Genomic DNA, 22,721 nt, shown 5'->3' with positions numbered 1-22,721 from the left:
CCGCGGCAGTTCAGGTATAAGACCGGGACCTATATGCAGATCCCCGTATCCGTAGGCAGACTCCGTATTGTTATTTATTATGTTCGCCGTGGCTCTCTCGTACGGGGCCCCGCGCGGCACGCGGGAGTGCCCGCCGACCATTTTTCATATCAACGTTCCCTCCGCGCCAGGAGACGCTATACGCCCTCTGCGTCTTGCGTGCCCGCGCGGTTTTGTAGATTTTACACGTGTCGTCAAGATGTGTATATGTAGTTTACTTCTCTTCTGCAGCATTGACCTCGCGTCGCGATAAAGGCAGCTCCGAAGAGTCGGAGCGTGCCTTGCAATTCGTAAATCAACCCCCTTAAGAGTGATTCTTAGTCGTTTAATATTATACATAGTAGAAATTTTGTATTTATTGTATTTTGTGTTAAAACCGGTACTAGTTAAAAATTTTTGTGTTAAATTTTTAGCACGTTTAGAAGTTAATTTAATATAATAATTGTGTTATTTAAATATTTTATATTAAATTAATAGTCAACATTTCTTAATGTTAAAATAATACAATTTATTGGTAAATTAAAATAATGTATTTTTGAAACGTAAATTCTAAGATAAGTGAATAAAATGCATGCGTCAATATGCATACTATGAACGTTGATTTTAGTGAAGAAATGTTTTCAACCATTTGTTTTCTAATTGTGTCAAAGTGTTATAATTTTAGATTAATTTTTTACATAATATTTATGTTATTTTCTAACATATTCATCTAGTGTTAGATTAATTAACACAAAAATTTGAGTGGACCATTAGGAGCAGACAACATATGTTATATTTAATACAAATGCACAACATTGTTAATAGTTTGTAACTATATTACGTTTATTTTAAATTGTCTACAATATTGTATAATTGTATCATATTATTGAGCGTCTAATATGGACCGCTTTGACTTGGACCAAATTCTGATTAACTCAATCGGCAATCGATTCAACCAACAGATTACTCGCAATGAAATTTCTGACTAAGAAGGTGATGATAATTAAGTCTAGATGATAGTCAACTTTGATAAAATAGTTTCAATTAAATATTTAATTAATATAATAAAATATTTAATAACCATTTAGTAACCAATTGATTACTATTACTACGTTTCAGATTACTATTAATATAATTATTATTAATATAATTAATAAAAATATTTGGTTATATTAATTAAACATTTAATTAAATTATTACACAAAATAATTATTATTACCAAACTCTTTTTTTTAGTGCGTATATCCATCATGATCTAATCTAATTTCCTTTTCAAAACGGCAAAGAATTAACAATCCCCTATCCACGTTATCAAAATACCTACAAGTACCGTTTGACAAGTTAATCGAAGTTTAGCCGAGATCAATTCTAGCCTCAATGTCGATGAAAGGAACCCTTAGGAAAGAAAATGTTTTATACGCGCAAATTAATAATATCGATGGTGTATACACGTAATACGTATCATTTTTTTGCAAATTAACATGAGCATCGGTACAAAGTAACTGCCCCGCGAGGACCGCGTTACCCCTCCCCCCCCCCTGTTTCCCCTCTCATCCCGATGTAGCCACTCGCTAGACGACAGGCGAGAAAGAGACAGATCTCTTCCGCGGATCGAGACGAGATCGCGGCCAATCAGCGCGATGCGCCGCTGTGTCCCTATCACTCTCATCTCCACGCTGACACGCTCGGCGGATTTAAAGTGGGGGAGAGACGCGTGCGAATTGCGACCGCGTGGCAGCGCCACCTTCGCGCCCTCTTCGCTCTCACCCGCGGCGGTGGGCCGTACGCGGCCGGGCGAATCGCAGCCACGGGGTTGGAGCCCGCCCATCGCGCCCATGCCGCCCATTCGGCGAACCGGGCGCGGCGACGAGCGAGCGTGCGAGAGGGAGGGTGAGGGTTTTACGATCGCGCGCCGCGTCGCGTTCGCTCGCTACGCCTGTGTGGCGTACAGCGTCCCGGCCAAGCGTGCGCGAGACCGGGAGTTACGTTATTATAGCGAGAGGGCCCGGAGCGAACCGCGACTCTCCCGTGTTGTATATCATGGTGCTCCTCTCGCGCGTCGCCGTCGCCTCCTCGCATGGCGCTTAACGATCGCCGGCGGTGCTCGCGGAGTTGATAGCTCTCTCGGTTACCTCTCTCGCGGATAATTCTTTCGCAATCGGTCTCGCGCGATCGCAACTCGTGACACGTTCGTGCGATGTCGCAGAAAAGTCGACGGCAGCCGTGAACGATTGAGGGGTTTATTACTTCTCTACGCACGTCGGTGCAGCCACGAGCTTACGGAAAGCCTCTTCACGTCGATCCCTCGCGGAGATCATGAAGGTACGTATCGCTTAATGAACGTACATGACGCGTAAACATGAAACCGAAGGATTGATCGTAGATAAGGGAGGAACACAGTGGCGAACGAAATCAAATATACTACAATATTAATTACGACTAACTGATTCGAAGAGGGTAATCGGCGGAAATAGCCTTCGATATCAACATACTCATGATCGATTTCTATTTCAAGACCGTCTTAAGTAATGTCTTAAAATAAATATTAATTATGAATACTGGCTTCTAGTTGGTTGATGACATCTTCAAACAGTACTTAAGACAGTCTTAAATATAATATAAGAAAATTGACTATGAATACTGGCTTAAAACATAAGAACCAGTTTTAAGTATATGAACAACGGCTATGGGACAGTATTCATAGACTGAGGTATTCATAATCGTTTTTTATATTTAAGATTTAAGATATTGAAGTTTTAAATACAATCGTAAGATATCATGAATCAATCACAGAACTGTATTAGTGTCTTGAAACTGTATTCAAGATAGTCTTGAAAGAGACCGGTCTTAAGAATGGACTATAAATACCGGTCAGAGAGTCATATTAGTTTCTTAAGACATTACTTAAGGTAATTTTGAAATAAAATTCGACTATGAATACCAGCCGTTTTCAGTAATGTCTTAAGACGCTAATACTCTTTGATTAATTTATGACATCTTAAGACAATACATAAAACGGTTTTAAATATAAGAATTAATTATGAATACCGTTCTTAACAACCAAATATGCTCTTACAGATATTTTCGTGCATCACAAATTTTCAATGGAAATTCGTAACAATAGTACTTGATCAGTTTCGTGAACGCATAAATTATTTCATCGACATACTCAGTATAAGTGAACGGATATCAGTCTAATTGCGTTTAGTTTAAAAATATATTTATGAGTTTCTAATTTTTTTGAATATTTTAAAAGACTGTATAATAATATCGTCGCATTTCGTATTAAGGGCCGATTATCTCCTTCGGATAAACTATGAAATAATTTATTTAATTGATAAATGTCTACACATCCGTTATAATTCGTATATATATAAATCATCTAATCGACATTTATCCATTAGATAATTTACTACATAGTTTACGTACACAAGCGGCACTAAATAAAGTTAAAATATATGTTGATAAAAAAAAGAAAGAAAATAGACGAGCTAAAATGCTGCAGTTTCATTTTAACGTGAAACTTGATAAAGACGATAAACGTCGAACAATCAACATTATTCTGTATTTCTGCGCGCCAACCCTTTACAAACAATCGTGTGGACGAATCACAATCAGTAACTAATTTTTATCTGCACTGCGACACTAGAACTTAAATACTAAACAAATGATATATGTATACCGGTGTACACGATAAAAATTAAATAGACGAGCGTTCGTGAAATAAGACTGAAATTTCAATAAAGCGTTATTTTACAAAATTAATGTACCAATATTAATTATTCCAATTAGAGAATTAAACATCACTGCTCGTTTTGTGTACAAACAATTGGCGTATTTACAAGAACGGTGATCGTTAGAGCGTCTTTTCGTCTCGTCAAAACACGTCAACAAACAGCTGAAATAAAGTGAAAGAGGCGATGATCAAAATTTGCATATCATACGGTTTGTCTTGCAATTAGCTGCAATGTTTATCTCGAGCTTCCTTGAAGCTTCGTGCGTTGACCCCACGAGAACTCGAAAAAATTTAGGATATATGAAACCCCGCAGCCTTGATACTAATCACTATCAGCTAATTATCCCATTATCATGTCGCAGAATTTGAAGCCTTAATAATTAAAGTGGCTTATTTTGTTTTGTGCGTTTAAATACAAATATTATATGCTGTGACGTCGTGTGATCTATCGCGAAATCTTGGCATTTTGATTTTCACGATCGCATTTATCGCGAAATGAAAATCAGCGTAAATAGTGTACTCAATGAATTATTTGCATAAACCGTAAATACATTAGTTAAAGTTTCACGTAACTCGGCGAGTTCGTTTAATCCCTGCAGTCTCTCTTCGCTGATTCACCATATACATCGCATCGCAGTTTACATTAAATCAATAGAAAACCGCACGGTACGTTATTCTGATGTGTTGATGGCATAAAAGTGATTCAAGATCTTTATTTATATTTCCTCCCCTTGTCCTGCTCCAGATATATGTCTGTCGCTAACTCGCGCTAACTCACCCCGATGAATTACGCATCCGGCTGTGGGTAGGCGCATGCCTACGCGCGAGCGAAACTGTAAATTCGCGTAAGATCACATCGCGGGGACAGTCGACGTCCCACGCCGAGATACAAGGGACCAGCAGTGCCGTGAGTTGTTGCGACGATCCTTTCAGGATCTGCGGCGCGTCAGGATCTGCAGCGCGAGCGCGTGTGGTCCAGTAAATTGTCGGCGTAAAGCGCGCAAAATGCCGCATCAGCCTGATCCGAAGTTATATGGCTCCGTTTTTTTTTTTTTTTTTTTTTAAGCGTCTCCCTCTTTCAGCCGTTGTCGCGATCAGCGGAGCGACGCGCGAGCGACGAATGAGAGACGAAGCAAGAGAGCGACGAAGCGATGAAGGGATGGCAGGGAAATACGGGACTATTCGCGAGAGTCACGAGGCACGCCTCGCTTAGAGCGGATTTATCGCTTAGCCAAGACCGTATAATTCAAAATTAATATTCTACCTGCATATTCTTTCCGCTATGCACAGACAAAAATTAGTATCAAATCAACAATCATGGTCTATATATGTATAAGCGAGACTGTAAAATCTCTTTGAAGAATTTGATAATCATAAATCTATATAATTTGCTTACATGCAACTTTTATGTAATTTTATTGATATTAAAAAATATGTTCATCTTTGTTCATAATAATTTTTATGAGTTAAAAGAAAAAAATAACGGGGGGGAGGGGGATAAGAAATAACAATATCTTTAAATTCCAATAATTACAAGTATTTAATATTATTATTGTTATCAAAACAATCATTACACTTTTTAGAATTTAATATTAAAATAAAAATATAATATCTTAGTGACATTTAATTAGTAAATTCTTAAAAAAAAAATAAAACTATAAACAAGATTATCATTGTTTCGTATTATAAACACGAAATCACCCTTTTCTAGATTTATTCTTCTTCTTCCTAATCAATAGCAAAAAATTTTGGTTGCAATTACTTGAATTTTGGCTCTGAAACTAGCTTGAAAGAAGAAACAATGAAAAATTTTATTTATAATTTTTACAGCAAAAAATACTATATTTGTTTACCGTTTTAAATAAATAACTTTTAAACGAGTACGTGGATCTAAATGAATTTTTACACGAATATTTATTAAATTTTATTAATATATGTAAAAATGTTGATTTAATTATTTTAATTGGTAATGCTGCTTCTCCATCAAATTCACAAATAAGTATTGCAAAATGCGATTTTACGTAAGACTCAAAAATAAAGAAAAAACTAAATAACTTGTAAACCAATAAGTAAACTGTGCTCAAACTTTACACAGATACTCAAACACAATACTAGAATATTTTATGAAATTTTTATATTTTTGGTAATGTTTTGAGATACGGCCCACACGTCCTTAAATAAATCATCATGAAATACACATGCGACTCGGTCGCGATAAATCACCGATGTCTGTGTTTGCGCTTTTGGCAACGACTCCGCGGACAACGCGATAAAGTGATAATCCGGAACGCGGGGTTCGCACGCGTGCCACGAACGTGCCTCATCGTTCGTAAATTTGATCGATCCAAGTTTCCTATGGTCACTAATAGACCAGCGCAAAGAGACTCGATGACTCTCGGCTTCCGCGCAGCATCAGTCGTCGTCCGCAGAACACAATTGGAGCGCCGGACCTTTCATTATACGCGGCGTCCGCGGGGGATGCACGCGGGGCACAGGCGTGAACGACAACGTCACGCAAAGGCGCGTGGGCAGCGTGAACCAAGCGCGGGCATGCATCGAATGCACGCGCGTGCAAACGTAAGAGCGAGCGAGCGAGCGAGCGAGCGAGCGGCATTGTCACGGTTCTTACGACGTCTACTATTCCACGGCTATTCCATCGGCGACTCCGCCGGCCGGCTTCCTCGGGGTGCCCGGGCAATAAGCGGTCCGAGCTAATCGTGAAACGAATCTCTTCTTTTCCTGCCGCGTCGCGCGGCACAATGCCGAGGCCCAAGATAGACGGCGGCGTCGGCGACATTGTGGCGTGCGAAACCAGAAATCGGATGGCAATTTAAGTGGATCTCGAGTGGCCGGTCGGGAACCCTGCGTTCCTCCCTTCCTCTCCCCCCGTTACCCCGGGACGGTTCGGTGTCCTAGGTCTATTGTACCTGCCTGCGCGCGCGCAACGATCCGTTTCCACGCGAAGCGCTCCTCTTTTACGAAGGCGTGAAAGAGGCTCGTGCCCTTCCCTCGCCGCGGTCGTTTCCAAGAGCCCCGAGGTACTCGAAATACACACAAAACCGCCGGAGTGGTATTTATTTCCGATCGCTCGTCGTCTCGAGATGGGAGGACAGTCGGCCCTCTGTAGTCGGCCACTTTGTCAACTTGTCACCTGGGCTCCGCGTAGACGCGGAAAGAAACGAGCAGAGGGAGCACCCCGCTCTTATTGGATAGATCGAGATAGATGATCGCTTCGTTCCGTTCTCTCTCACTCCGGGACGTCTCGGTTCTCCGTCGTGCTTTTACAATCCACTCTCCCGGGCGTTTAATATCGTCGAACTTAATTGATGGCAGATAAATAGATCAAGTTTAGTTTTGCGAGAGAGAGGAAGAAAGATGACGAGCTATGTTCGACGGAAAAGAACCCTTTACCTCGTCCTGCTAATGATTGGTATGTTTGAGAGATACGGTCATCGACGCGAATATTCGGCGTCCATAATTCTCGCGCCGTCGAGTTGAATTTCTCTCTCTCTCTCTCTCTCTCTCTCTACCTAATAAATTCCTCTAACGAGAGTCCGTGTGTGCCGGCAAATTCTGTTAGATAGTAACGCCGCTCGCGCATCCAGGCAGTCTACTACAAAGTGTTCGTTTCTAATTAACGGTCGTGTTCATTAGCGACTGAAAACGAATTTACGTTCCGTGTGTGACAAGATAGGAAACCCCGGAGCACGTAATTCCAGTTACATCCAATACGCACATGACAATCAGTTCAAAGATTGCAGCGCTTCATCGTTACTTTTTTCCATTTTTCGAATATCTATATTATATTGCTCGCGCCAAAGCGGTATAACTTTTTTTGCGTTGTTAAAAGGATTATTATAATTTACAAATTTAAAAATAATTACTTAATTAATTAATCATGTAACAGGGAAAGAATTTTCTCATAAAATTTATTCTGAAACTATCATAGTCGTAGTAGATATTAATAAATTAAATATATAGATATATAAATATTAATAAATACAATGTTATCATTGTATTTCAAAGAATTTTATGTAATTTTCTCTAATTTATTAATATCTACCACACATATTTTATATTTCAACACAGGTTTAATTAACATATATGTTTGATTATTTATTACTAAACTGTATAATTAAATTTCAATTTTAAAAAATATGTTGAACAGTTTATAATTCTTTATTATTTTAAATAGACTAAATGTCAAACGTATTTCATATAAATTTTAGTCAGTCATGATAATTTTATCTTGCAGAATGATGATTGATCAATAAACTTTTTATACCTATCATTTTACACAAAAAATTTGAATCTTTAAAAAAAGACAATATATTCAAAAAAGATATGCGTATTATTAAATACATGATCATATAAAGACATTTCATATATAATTATATATTATAATAAATTATTATCAAATAAATTTTGTCTCGAATTGTATAAAAGAGAGATAATTGTCCCAAGCTTATTACCAAATATTATCATAAAATTTGTAGCAAATTTTGTGATAAAATATAACGGAAAATTCTTCTCGTGTGTCAAACAATGCATTGGACATTGAAGATTACAAATTGAAGATTTGTAGGATTTGATCAGTCAAATAATTTTAATTTTATTCCGTTTCATTCTGATTAGTCGAATTCTAATCTCCAATTCGCAATTCTCAACAGCCAAATAACAGTAAAATCTGATACGAGTTTTATTGTTACACTGAAAAAAAAAATGTGTAAAAAAACTAAAATATTTAATCTGATACTTTTAACTAAATAGTGAGTTAATTTATATCATTTCTAATTTAAAAATTTTAATGATTGAAATAAATGAATCTTTTCTTGTGCAACTAAATATTAAATCAACCTAAGGTTTAACTGAATGATCGGATTAAATATTTTAGTTTAATAAATTTTTTCTGAATGTATTTATATTTGCGATATAAATTGATTGAAGTAGAAATATCTAGTAATTGTAGAAAGATGGAGAAAAAAGTGGCATCGACCGACGCGTCGGTTAACTTCGGTTTTACGGTGCTAGATCGCATTATGATTATTATTTGTACGAATGCATACCTACAACGGGAATGGTTTCGCCAGGGAAAGAAGTATCGATTTCAATGGACACAGACCGTGTCCCAGACTGTCACGGACCCGCAAGGGCCGATGAAGGCGGGAAGTTTGTAGCGGGACCCCTACGGGCCCCCCCGTCGACAGACTTTCAGCTTTGAAAGTCATACCCAATAGAAGTGTCTATAGTTCGGGAAAAGGGACCTAAACCGAAACCGAAACCACTCGAGTATCCTGTATAAGAATAGGACCTCACGGGCATTCTAAACAGAGGCGTGCTCGAGAACTCAATACCGGTACGAAATATACAAGAGTTCACCGCGGATCCCCCGTCTTCGCGATGGCACTCTCGAGAGCTTGCTTCCAGTGAGAGTCAATAATATCGTAAAAGCGGGATTACCAGAATAGGTAAATCTTTAGATCCGATTATGTGGGATTGAAGGGTCGCCAATGCGCATTAATACGGAAATTACATCTCTATTACTTTGAAAATATAACATACTTGTACAGTTGGAATAATTAAAAACAGATTGATTGTGATATCGAGTCTAATGATAACAATGTGATAACTATATAATACTCGAAAACACTGAGTGATTAGTTCGGACAGTTTGAACCTTTCGAATTGAAGGTATATTCGAAGTGTTCGAACTCACTTAAAGTTTGAATCTAAATTTTATGAAATATTTTTTAATAATATTGTGTACATATATTCAAAGTTATTATACAATTAGGGTGAAAATAATTTATAATTAAAATAAATAATACAAAAATAAATAAAAATGCAAAATAATATTTTCCAATACAAAAATACATTTTTAGAGAAATGTAGGTATTGTAGTGAAATATATAAAATGTATTTACAAATTGAGAAATTAATAACATATATGTATATTTTTTTATACAAATTTTCAAATTTATACAAAGCTCAAATTTATAATTTGTATAAAGTAGAGACCAATATAATGTAACCAATATAATGCTTCTTAATCTTATTTTGTGAAAAAATTTTCAAATAATTTGAAAAACTTTTGTGAAGCTCTTATAAACCTGCTCTTTTGTTTCCAATACATACTGCGTCAATTTTTATTGTCCAAACTGCCCAAACTTTAGATATAAATAATTAATATTACAGACTGATCACTAATTAAATTGAAATTGTTTACAGATCAAACATTACGATATTTGAATTTTTTGTTCTTAACTCTAGTGATAACAAACGAGCTGTATAACAACAATGGATATTAAACACCTCCTATTACCTTCATCAGAGTTTACATAGCGATAAATCTGCAGAGATCATCCGCGAGATAAAAAGAAATTTAAGCGGTGCGCCCCGTGAGTCTAGCAAAAACTGGACACCTTTAATTATGTAAATCTAGCTAAACTCTCGGCCACGTCTCGAGCGCCGTGTGGTTCACTTTCGTTGCCTCCGACACGGCTTGTTGCCCTTTCTGCGCGAGCTCTCTCTCGAAGGCACATACATTAGATGGAAGATGTCTAATCCCGCGTTTTACGACGCCGTGCGATTCAAAGTTATTATTGTCACCTATGACTCTCCCAGCCCGCGCCCAATGGCGTGCACGTGCGTATACGCATAAGCGCGGATTATCCGCTGATACGTTTGCTATCGCGCAGAATGCGAACATGGATCCACCGCGTTTCTCTCATTCGAGCTGTTCGTGTACGGCGCGGCGGCAGGAGTTGCACACCGTTGCACGTACGGTGAATGTACTGATATAAATTACACGTGTCACAGAACTCTCGTAAGGCGTAAAACGCTCGAAACACACGGAACAACATCGATATCGTATCTTTTCTCGCGCGCTTTCAATTATCTTCTCGAATCTCTGGCGGACGGAAGGTGAGCTGCTAATCGGATTTGCAATGTTGTTAAAACAAATTAGTTCAACCGCGCTGCGAGAATTGAATTTATATATGAGCCGCACGTCGCGCGCGGATCGCGTCGCGAGATAACGATTCTTACATTTATTTAACCAGCCGGTTATTTATCGTTCGTGTCTCCCGCTCCGATATCTCACCGGCCGCCCGCTCCGCAAGATCACTTCGCTTCCGAGCTCTTCGCGCGCTCGTCCAGTTTACGAGTTTACGAGCAGCAAACCGAACCGTAAACGATCCACACGCTCGGCAGCTGGTCAAGCGCAAAAGGCACCCCACCGTGAGCTAACGTAACCGCAGCGATCGGCGGTGGCAGTCAACGGCACTCGATTCGTCGTCGTCCTCACCCCAAATAGTAGACGACACGAACGGCGCGACTCGTTTCTTTTCAATAATGGTGACACGCGTGTCGGTGTCAAGCCGAGCTGTGCTGGTACGCGCACCGCGTGTAAATGCATGTTCTCGCCTCGGCACCTCTCACGCCCGAGGTAGAGCGCACACGCTGCACACATCTCCCCACGACACATTCCCCCAAATAAGGGTACCAAGGGCGGCTGCGGTAATGCCGATGGGATGCGTAATGGCCGCCCGGGTAGCCAGTCGCCTCCGAATCTCTCTGTCATTATGTTACCGGTCTTGTTACGGTAAACGCGGGGTGTTAACGTAGTCGGCTAACGCAGCCCCTCGGTGTCATCGGCGAAATGACTCTCGAACAAGGGGGGCGTGTCCTCGTAAATCAGGCTCGGGTCCTTGAGTCTGTTTGACGTTCTTAAAAAAAAAAAAAAAATCTGTTGGCTTGTTTCTTTGTAACTGCATTGATATCGCACTAACATTGGCGAGCTCGGTACAGAAGTACAAGAATACAAATAGAAGAACAAAGAAAAAAAAAAGAACGGATTGGAATATAAAGAGTAATATATGTTGTATCGCTTATGTTATTTTTGCAATGCAAAATGTAAAAAGGAAGCGGCCAAATTACAAGCAACAGATGGTGTAGTTTTTTTTTAACAATTTATTTTCCTTTAATATTACATTAGAATTATTATATTAATTATATATTAATTACCGATAAATTGTTATTAATAGTACACGTGGACAGACCATACAATAATGACACACAAACCATACAATAATGATTTTATCAAAGTTGAGTGTTGTTCTGCATTGATATGGGTTCTTACTAAATGCGGACACAAATTGATCGCGATATAAATTTGTTAATATGCGTTAATTAAAATAATTGTCAATTGTTTCCACTAGATAATGAAGATTAAATAATATAGTCGAAACGTAATGTAATATTAAAGGAGAGTAAATTGTTTTGAAAAGAAACTACACTATGTAGTTGTTGCTTTTATAATCTGGCCGCTTCTCTTCTCTACACTTTACAATATAAAGAGACTTTTTATCGTTAGCTGCACCGATTGTAACACACTCATCAAAAACATTTCTAGAATATAAAACGATTATAAAATGTTCTGGACAAATTTATAAACATTTGTAAACTATTTTTAAATAGTGTACAGTGCTATTTCTTAAGTATTGTTTAAAATTACGACAGTTTTCATTTTATTATATACTTTTTCTATTAAAATAGAGACAGCTTTAGTATCATCACAGGTTGCACTTACAGTAAAAACAACTGCACTATAAAAACAACAGTAACAATTACAATAGCAACATCAATTCCTCCAAAGAGAACGCAGGTTATAGCATACGGAAAATACTATAACCTGTAAGCAGTAAAAAGCGTAAACAGTAAGCAAATCGACTAATCAGAACCAAAAGTAAAACGGTAACTTTAAAAGCGATTTACAATGTCGTAAATACTTTGTGACCAGTTGCGAAGCAATTGCGATAGCTAATTGACCGTAACGTTCCCGGTTATTCAGTCAAGAAACAGGAGTTAACATTGTTTGGCGATAGCCAATCAGAAGCATCAATAACATCATTAATTCTCGAAGAATTAACCAATTATTTTACTTGAGTTTTATTGCTTTATACGTTTTTCCGTGTGTGCTATAGTCTAATGCTTCCGATCTCAGTAAAATGCTATAAATACGTGATGTGATAATAATGTCTTTTAAAGAAATTAATTTAAAGAAATTATTAGCATAAATTAATAAATTAAATTCTTATTTAAAAATAAGTATCAAAGATTAAAATAACAAAATTAGTTTTTCACTAACTTAATACAAGCGATCCTATACAACATAATGACATATTACTTATAAACTAAAAAAAGTAAATTAATAAAAAATATAAATATAAATTAAGACATAAGATAATGTAATAAACAAAGTAAAATATAACTATATTAGTTCTAAAAGTATAATAGTACAAAGAGAAAAAGATTGTAAACATACAAATTAGATAGATGCGCATTTAATTTAGTTTTAGCTTGATTGTATATTGACAAATCAATAGCGATCGTGGCAAAGAGTTGTGCGCCTGCTCTCTGCGCCGAAAACCCAAACTCAAATCCGACCAGAAACATTCTATTCAATCGCTACCTCTCGGAAGGCAAATCACCGAGCGTATCTTACCATGAGAACTCTAATTAAGCCGTTCGAAACCGGCGTTTAAACTGTAGGTCTCTTATATCTGTGTAAGGCTACAATTATAGTGGATATACGTATTCAGATAAACTTTTGTTCTGCCGAATACGTCAAAACAAACATTATTAAAGAGCATTATTATAAAAGTGATTATATTGTATGCATATTGTTCAAAATGCCACACGAATTCGTCAAAACAAGTTGGTCGTTCATACGAGTTTGTTTCTTCGTCGAATTCGTGCGACTTGATAAAATGCATATTGAAAAATTAATCGGTTTAGTGTTTGAAAATAAAAGTCTAAGGAACATGAGAGAAAAAAACTTACCATAATCGGTACCGCGTATTGTATTCTCCATTTTTGTTCTCTCTCGAAACAAACACTTTATTTACGTATTCAGTTCTTTCATTCAAAGTAAAGTTTTTAAAACTGAGAATGACTTCACTCAGAATTGAAACGTTTATGAGATGTTGTTAAATATTATTACTGTACTGACTTGTAATATACATTAATACTAAGTTCAATTTATTAATCTTCTTTTTTTATTTTCTTAGATTTTAAATCTTATGAGTTAATGTCCTTTTTCAAATTTAAAAATTTTTAATAATAAACTTTCCAAAAAGTACGAATCATCCATCTTGCAACTTGGAGTTCTTAAAATGCCGACTTCTGAAGTTACAATAAGACTTTCAATAAGCATTTTATTAGAATACGCATTTACGATACGCATTTATTATAACCACCCTTCTGATATACTATGGCTAGAATAACTACTCGTGAAGTGTCCTGCAGACAAAAAGATCATCAGATACGGCATCGAATATCCCTTTAATGCGCTAGTTCCGGGATTTTCTTCTGTTGTCCATAAGAGATTTAAATATTAAAGTTTAAAATAACTTTGAAATAAATTATTCAGTGAAGTATTATAAATAAAATGGTATAGTAAATCCAAAGGTAAATCTTGAAATAATGCAAAATACATTCCACGCGCGCATATAAAAGAAATCCACGAGAGTAACGTAGAGTTAATGTGTTTTTAATAATCTTATGGAATTGGTGGAACGTTTGTGGATTTATCGTGTTTACGAACTAAATCTGGATTTTTTGCTGTTTTGTTGCAGACGGAAGTCGAGGACACGAGCGGCGATGGTGCGTGCGACAGCAACGTCGGCGGTCCCAATCTCGCCTGTCCCGAGGGCAGCAGCGGGTTAGTCGTCGGCCCGGAAACATCGCCGAGCGTAATGGAGTGCGGTGGTTGCGGCGAGCGGGTACGCGAGCGGACCGTCCTCTGCGTGGGCGGACGTACGTGGCACTCCAGGTGCCTGAGGTGTTGCGCCTGTGCCAGGCCACTGCACGATCAGCACTCGTGCTTCCTGAGAGGCATGCGAGTCTACTGCAGGCACGACTATGCTCTGTAAGTCTGACCAACGATTGGCACTTTCACCTGAGATAATACTCCTCGCGTCACTTTTTTGGTTGCGCGATTTGATTGGACAATTAAATCGACTCAACGAGTTAAACGTGTCAACAGAAAGAGAACGCGAGGCGGATGGCGAGAAAGGGTAGAGAGAAAGAAAGACGGGAGAGAGAGGGAGAAAATAGCCGCTTCTTTTTGTTCGCGTCGCTGAATGAATAAGTGGAATATTTTTGTTGCTGCGCGATGCGCATCGATAGCGATGTAAGACGTACGGTCGTGGAGATCAAAGTCGACGGAACCCGCGGTGACTCGTCGATTGTACGGAAGGCTTCGGGCGCAGCCTGCCCAATGTGTTTATCCAACTGTCAATCAGTTACCTCAGTCACCTGGGTCTCTTGCACCAACCGAGCCCGACATGAAACGCCGTGATATCCGATCGCCGCATCTGGCCAATGGCGAGATGGTCTGACATTTGATTTCATATTAAATTCGTACACGCGTTATCGCGCGACTTTCGACGAGGATATATAGGTATATAATCCGCGGGCGCGCGGGTTGTGCGCGCGGGGAGACAAATCGCTCGTCGAAAAATAAATCAATTTCGGTTCTCGCACGGGAGAGTTGAATGAGGCGTGTCCTCGTTAATTACACGAGAACTTACGGTTGCGGGATTACACTTCAACGCTGCTGGCTAAATTCGGGCGAGAGCTCGGAGCTCCGACAGTGTGCGGGAGGTCCGAAGGAATCTGCCGCGTAATTTTTTTGATTCGTGCTTTCTGCCTGGTAACGCTGCCATTCGATGACCCGCGGTCGTCGGCAGAATCCCGACGCGACCCGTAGAGACCCGTCGACAACCGCCGCCGCCGCCGTCGCCGCCGCCGCCGACAACCGCCTCCGAGAGAACCGGAACCGTCCTCCCGTCTCCTCTCGCGCGATAATGGACGAAAAGGCAAAATAAAAAAACAAAAAGAAAGAAAAATAAAAGCAAGAGGGATCCACAGAGCAAAGTATCGGGCGTAAGATTTCACTTCGCCTCCGCGCGTCTGTCTCTCTCTCTCTTTCTCTTTCTTTCCTTCTCTCTTTCTCTTGTCTCACATCGATATCGTAGCTTCCTTTGTAGGTTCTCCTGGAGAATCGGCGTGTCGTAATCGCGCGCGGACCAGAGTCGCTCGAAATTCAAATCCTTCCCTAGCTTCCGACGTGGGCGTGACGGGGGATCACCTTTAGCGCCAGGACAAGGAATTAGCTCCGCGCCTCTTAAAGGACAATGGGATTAAGACGCGCGTATCGGCAGATCAGAAAAGTTTAATCTCGCCAGACGTCGCGCGATAGAATCTACACATCGCGTTTCTCTCCCTTTGTTCTCCAGCTGCGTTCGAAGAAGTGCACCGGGATTTCGAGGACATCGCGCGACGGTGGACACACGCGCGCTTCCTTCGCAATAAACGCAAGGCGAATAGAGCTATTTCTTCGGTCGGGAGATCTACTATGATCGGAAGATTTTTCAGCAACAACAACCGCGCGGGGGTGCATAGGGGAGGGGAGGGGGGGGGAGAAGGACGGCCACCGGGATAGTCGCGTGGCGACCCATAAGATATTCGAAGCGCGCCGATGTACGCCGCCGCAGGCATTCGCAAGCACAATCCGCATAAGCGCGGGGAAGAACCTCGTTGGTAAGGGGGAGGAGAAGTGGGGTGTATCGGATCGGATGCACTTTCCGTGTTCATGAATATGATAATGGGCTAATGGGCCGTCTGGTCGTTGTTTAATTATCGGCCGCGACACTCCCGGCGACACGGGCCGCAGCCGTGCCACGCCGAAGGAACGAGCATCCTCTCGTCGTTTCTCGCTCGCAGCAGCGCGTATACCCCTGTCGTCCGGGCCATTCATCCGGTCGTGCTCGCCCGTGTATCCACACGGCCCGTGGTACACGGCTACCGTTTACGGCGTTACGTACGGGCGAATACCGGGGTGCTATCGCGCGAACGCGCGCGCATTCATCGCGCCGGTATTATTAGAGCCGATCCGGCGGATTTACATGCGTGCATGCGATACACTTTATTAGAGAACGGCGGCGCGGCCTCGCTCCGCCGCCGCGAGGCTCTCGCACCGGTGTACGATGCGCCCCGCAACCTGTATAATTCCGACTAATTAATGCAAGGGGGGCTATTGTATAATTCTCCGATCGCTTTCTCGCGCGCGCACAACCGGGGTTAATTAAAACGCAAGAGCCTCGGATTACCGGCGCGCGGGTATTGACCGGAAGACGCGAAGGCGTATCTCTATCTCTCTCTTTCGAGGAGAGGACGATACTTGGCGCATTCCCTTGCCAAAGCTCAGAGGGAGGGGAGGACGTGAGCCGAAGAAATAAACGGCCGCGAAACACGCGCCGATGGAGACCACTCGCTCCTCGACACGAATATCTCTTCTCTAAAGTCTCTTTTCTTCCTCTTCTCCCGAGCTTCTTCCTTTGCGCGTCTCTCCGGCCTCCTCGCTTCTTCTTCTCTCCCTCGGCCGTCCGCCGAGATATATTCGAGCGGTTATCATTACACCCCGGGTGTACTCGTTCGATCGAGCGTCGAGCGAGTTGGCTATATTGGTTGTCGTTATAACGTATATCGTAAAATAAATCCAGGACGCACCGCGCGACGTACTTACGCTTAAATAAATGATACATGGCCCTGCGGCAGTTTACGCAGTTAACACAAGCGAGAATTACACCTCTCGTGTTTTGCAGAGCTTTCGGCGCGAAGTGCGCGAAATGCGGGCGCAGCGTGGGCGCTGGAGATTGGGTGAGAAGGGCCAGGGAAAGGGTTTATCATCTAGCCTGCTTCGCGTGCGACGCTTGCTCGCGTCAGCTGTCGACCGGCGAGCAATTCGCCCTCTTGGACGCCCGATTGCTCTGCAAGGCGCACTATCTCGACGTCGTCGAAGGCAACAACACCTCCTCCGATGGTGAGAATGTCGCACGAACGTGCGATTGCCGAGGAATGTTAATATTAGAGGAGAAGGGGCTATTGTGGCTAGCTACTGTGAGCATTACGACTATCCCTATTATCTCTACCCCTGTTATCTCTATTGTCTCCGTTATCAGGTGACGAATTCTAACAATTGCTTATGGAATTATTCGTTTGGTAGCCCGCCGCCGCGTTATGTAGCGGCGCTAATTATGCCAATACACAATAGCTGACAGTTGTTATAAGGCATTTTTACTTTTGAGAACTTCGAAACTTTTGCAAGGTACGTTTTAGCACTTAATTACACATACTTCCTCATCGTTTCTAAACTTGAACGTGTAATCACTCGAGTGTTTTTTTTTGTTTTTGTTATTTAATTTTTATTCGGCTACATAATTCGAGTTATGCAAAGTTAAACAAAATAACATAGGATTTTGTTAATATGGCTTTTCAAGCAAAATGTTTATATCGAAATATTTCTTGGATAAATCGATTGTCACTCTAAAAGGTTGTATTCAAAAACATTAGAGATATCATTTTATCCTTGTTGTTTAATTAATAAACAACATGAAGAATAAAATAATATTTCTAATGTTTCTGAACGTAGAAAAATTCTTAACGATAAAAATATATAATTGTAACAAAATACAGTGTATTTTTTAAGCTAAACCAATTTTTTAAATTTATTTTTGGGCTAGCCATATTACCACCACTTTTCTTCTTCCACCAATTATGCAGTGCGTCACATTTTTATAAATCACGTTCTAAGTAATAAATATTTCATTACTTTGAAACTAGAATTTGTTAAACAACGAATATAATTATTCAAGCTTTAATATAAAATATTATTAACAAGATTATTCAATAAAATAAAAATGAGTGCCATATTACCTCCTTCTCCTCTATTATAAATGCGTATAATATGTAAGATTTAAAAAATATGCACAGAAAAAAACAGTTCCACTGCAATATCTAAAAGTTTAGCTAGACACACGGAAAGAACGATTTTGTTGAAGTATCAAAATATTTATCTGGATACAGATCCAAAAATAACTTTACTGGAACATCAAAATATTTATGACGATTGTTGAAGCATAATGAACAATGCTGAAAAAAGTTTTGACATTCTAGTAATCAATTTGAAAATCTAATATAATTATTTTGGTGGCCTAACAAAATTATTTTTAAATCCAGCTAAATTTTTAAATACTTTAGCAAAATCGTTCTTTTCGTGAAGATTCTACATTGTAGAATACAAAGTCTTTAGATTACTGTGAGTAATAGTGATATTCTTTAATTTAATTTAAATACATATTATTAATGAATATTTGAACTTTGGTTCAAATTTAATAAATACTGAAAAAAGTTGATTAAATTTCAGTGTTTGGTAAATTTATTCTATAGCGTTACACACCGCTTCTTCAAGTAATTGCTGTAATAGCGAGTTAAATTAACTTGCTAAAAGTACACCGTTCGTGATCCTCCATTCTATAAGATCGCGCACCGATCGAGATGGATCGCGTAACGGCGTGGGAGGTAGGTACGGCTAATTGCTACTTTCGCAGAAGGCGGTGACTCCGAGAGTGGCCACAAGGGTGGTAATAAGGCGAAGCGAGTTAGAACCACTTTTACCGAGGAGCAGCTCTCCGTTCTCCAAGCGAATTTTCAATTGGACAGCAATCCCGACGGGCAGGATCTCGAGAGGATAGCGCACGTAACCGGACTTAGCAAGAGGGTAACGCAGGTGTGGTTCCAAAATTCAAGGGCGAGGCAGAAGAAACATCTTCACACGGGCAAGATGAAGGGGCAACACGGTAAGAGCGAAACATCGCTCCAAACGTCCCTCCCGATTTCCGCAAAGTGTCGTCGTGATTATATGCAATCGATAATAATAAACGTAATTATCAACATCAAAGGAATAAATATTTACAGTGCACCAATCGCCTCCGAACTCCACTGCGTCGCCAAACGATTTCGGTCGTCACATCAACCTGCATCTGACGTATTCGTTTCAACATCAGCAGCAGCATCAGCAGCAACAGCAACCGCAGCTTAGCCCGGCCACGTGCAAGAGCCCGACGGGCTCCATTTATCACAATCATGGTAAGAGGCCGTTCGCAACATCCCAGTGTTATATTGCGTAGAAGACCGCGTAAAAGACTAGTCACCACCAGTGCTCTTAATTTTGCGCAAAAGTAAAATCAAGAAGAAAACTCGGTTTTTTCCTATTTCTTTTTCTCGAAAAATACGAAAAAAAAAACGGTTGTGATAATGAAATATGAAGTATGCAGTATCAATATTTGTTACAAATAAAATACATATGTGTTATCCTTGCACTAAAAATTCTGTTGTCTGTAAATTTTTCCTTTTCCTATCCTCTAACACGTGTATACAACTTGCTAACACAATTTTGAGATATGCATGTACGCGAAACAGTCAATCTCCATTCAGTGAAGTTATATTATCAATATCACTTTTTTAAAGAAATTCTCCAGTTCTTTTCATATACCAACATGAACTTAATCAAATTGTAAAAATAAGTTTGATTGGCACGTAGATATTTTTAAATATTTTCAAATTTTTTAAACATGTAACTTCTTTAACATTAATAATTTCTTTAACTTTCTAAAATAGTATTGGGTTTTACGTAAAGGAAAATTTTAAACAATTTAATCTTAAACAAAATGTAAATATTTTTAAAAAATTATATAAAGAAATAAAGCTAAAAAATGTTTGGGAATTAAAAAAATGAAGTTTCACTATGTTATTGTCATGTAAGAGTGTGTAACATTCATGAATTACACAATTCTTTTTAAATATGATGTAACGTTTTGTTAAATAATGTCACATTAGCGAAAATATGACAACGTCGTTTAGTAAAAACACATATATTGTACTTTAAACGATTCACTATTTTCTAATTAAAAGATGGCAATAACCAAAAGCTTCTGTGTAAAATTTTTGCAAGATGCTAGAAATCGTTCCGAGAACTCGAAGAGATCTTCTTACGGAGAGAGAATTGACCAATGGAGATGGAAAGATCATCTGATCATTAATTCAATCAATGCGATTAGTCATTTCTCTCTCCGTTCAAGATTTCAAAGCGATTTCTAGCATCGCGGAGGCAAAGTTTAAGAACACTAGATACACGTGTATAATCGCGATTCCATTAACTCTGTTCTCAGGGTCGGAGCAGTCGATGGACGAGCTCTCGCAAGACTCGATGCTGCTGTCCATGCCGAATGAGGTTTAATAGCGATTATATTGTAAATACACGGCGTTACTTTAAAAAGCGTCAAAGGTAGAGAGAGATATCACGCCTCGAGGAGAGCACTGCTCAATGCCCGGTTATCGTTTTATTTATCCTCAAGAAAAGTGGAAATTCACTCGTCGCGCAGTTACTCTTCGATGACGCACTTTCGAGTTACGCTCGCAACATATATCTCGCGCTCTCGGTGTTAAACTTACTGGAACCAGTATTGTTACACGTGGAAAGGTGTGTGCATGCGTATGAGTGTGCGTGCGTGTGAGTGTGCGCGTGTGTATGCGTGTGAGGTGCGTGTGAGTGTGCGTGCATGTGTAACTTCGTGTATGCAATTTTGAATCGATCTGTCTGCCTACCTCTTTCTTGATTGTGTGTGATAATTTTGTACTCGTGCTTTCTTCTTCGTCTCTCTATTCTTTCTCTCGTATCGGTGCCCGAGGGCGTTCGAGAGGGACCGCTTTAACAAAGCCTTTAACGCGAATCTAGGCATAAAAGAGAGGCGGATACGTAAGGCATCTACTAGTTTATTCGGAAATGAAATCTGTTTCTCGTCACTTGTCCTATTATGACTGTTCGGATTGTATCTAAAATAATCAAAGAGTTTTCGTTTTTTTTTTTTAAACATTTTAATTAAAAGGTCTCTCTAACAATAAGTTTAAGTCGTAATTTTAAATATAATCAGTTCTATGGCATTAAGTAATGACAAACTAATCTTTATATAATTTTCAACATGTTAATAATTACATATCATACATATACATATATTGTATTATTAATTAATATTAACATATCTAACGAAGGATTATATGATAAAGATTAAATTGTCACTTATTTATAATGTCATAAAAATTGTGTTCCGTATTTAAAATTAAAAACTAATATTTTAACTTATTTTAATTTATTATTACATATTACAACTTTTTAATTTTTATTATAATATATGTATATAAAAATCAGAAAGTTAAATTTAATATGTATATAAAATTAAAAAATTAAATATAAATATTTTGACTCACATTTACCGTTTTGTTGCTGCACGTTTAAAACTATACGTTTTTCGACTTGTGATTGATGAAAACCAGTCCGTTGTACGTTCCACTGGTTTTATTTACCTTCATTTCATACTTATTGTTAGCGAGACACATGGAAAGCCGATTCCGTTTATATTTTGATAAGGATTCATAATAAAGGCACGGAAGAAATCGTGATCGGAAATTCGCGGCTCGCAATTCTGATCGGAATTGCGAATAGTTGTATAATAAGTGCCCTAAACGCGTCGTCGACGGAATTTCATTCGCGTTCCGTAGCAATGCTTGAAATGAAAGTATCTTTCGTAGTAATCTCGATAGTCGTGTAAAATCATTCAATATGAATGTCCTGTGATGTAAATATTGTAAACTAAACGTATATAAATATATGCGATTGCACACGTTGAACAAAAGGATGGCCTTTGTCTCTTGACCCATCACGACCATCTCCCTATGGATAAAAATCCGCGCGATATTCTTTTCAACTTATATTTGCCAGAGTTAAATATCCATATTAATCTAGCGTAGTGCATCCATTTTATATGGATCTCTATCAATTTTCTGTCAATATCTGGAGCATTGGATCTCTATATATTCTACAGAGATTCATTACTATTATAGATTAAAATATAATTTATCTCACTCACCGACACACGTTGCGCAGCAGCGGAGTTTTCAACGTCGACCTGTAAAACACAAATATAATTCACATTATGGTAGCGTAATTAATATTGCAAAATTGATTACGTTACATTGAGTTTTTATTCATCTTTTTCAAGAACAT

General features: G+C 39.1%; 1 protein-coding gene across 2 annotated transcripts; it reads left to right on the top strand.

Annotated features, from left to right (window-relative positions):
- Positions 1–1,920: 1,920 nt before the first annotated feature.
- On the top strand, positions 1,921–22,344 carry LOC105201006 (LIM/homeobox protein Awh). Of its 2 annotated transcripts, none has more exons than XM_026140261.2 (6): positions 1,921–2,340; positions 14,392–14,684; positions 17,425–17,642; positions 19,213–19,458; positions 19,577–19,747; positions 20,830–22,344. In XM_026140261.2, exons 1-6 carry the CDS (start codon positions 2,335–2,337, stop codon positions 20,895–20,897), a joined length of 1,002 nt encoding a protein of 333 aa, XP_025996046.1. In that variant the 5' UTR covers positions 1,921–2,334; the 3' UTR covers positions 20,898–22,344. The 2 variants fall into 2 exon arrangements, with proteins under 2 accessions (XP_025996046.1, XP_011167128.1); XM_011168826.3 differs by having other exon boundaries at positions 1,925–2,340; positions 19,210–19,458.
- Positions 22,345–22,721: the final 377 nt, after the last annotated feature.

Source organism: Solenopsis invicta, chromosome 3 (assembly GCF_016802725.1).
Source record: "Solenopsis invicta isolate M01_SB chromosome 3, UNIL_Sinv_3.0, whole genome shotgun sequence".
NCBI classification, from domain to species: Eukaryota; Metazoa; Arthropoda; class Insecta; order Hymenoptera; family Formicidae; genus Solenopsis; species Solenopsis invicta.
Note: the sequence above shows the minus strand (reverse complement) of the source record. Positions and strands in the feature narration are given on the sequence as shown.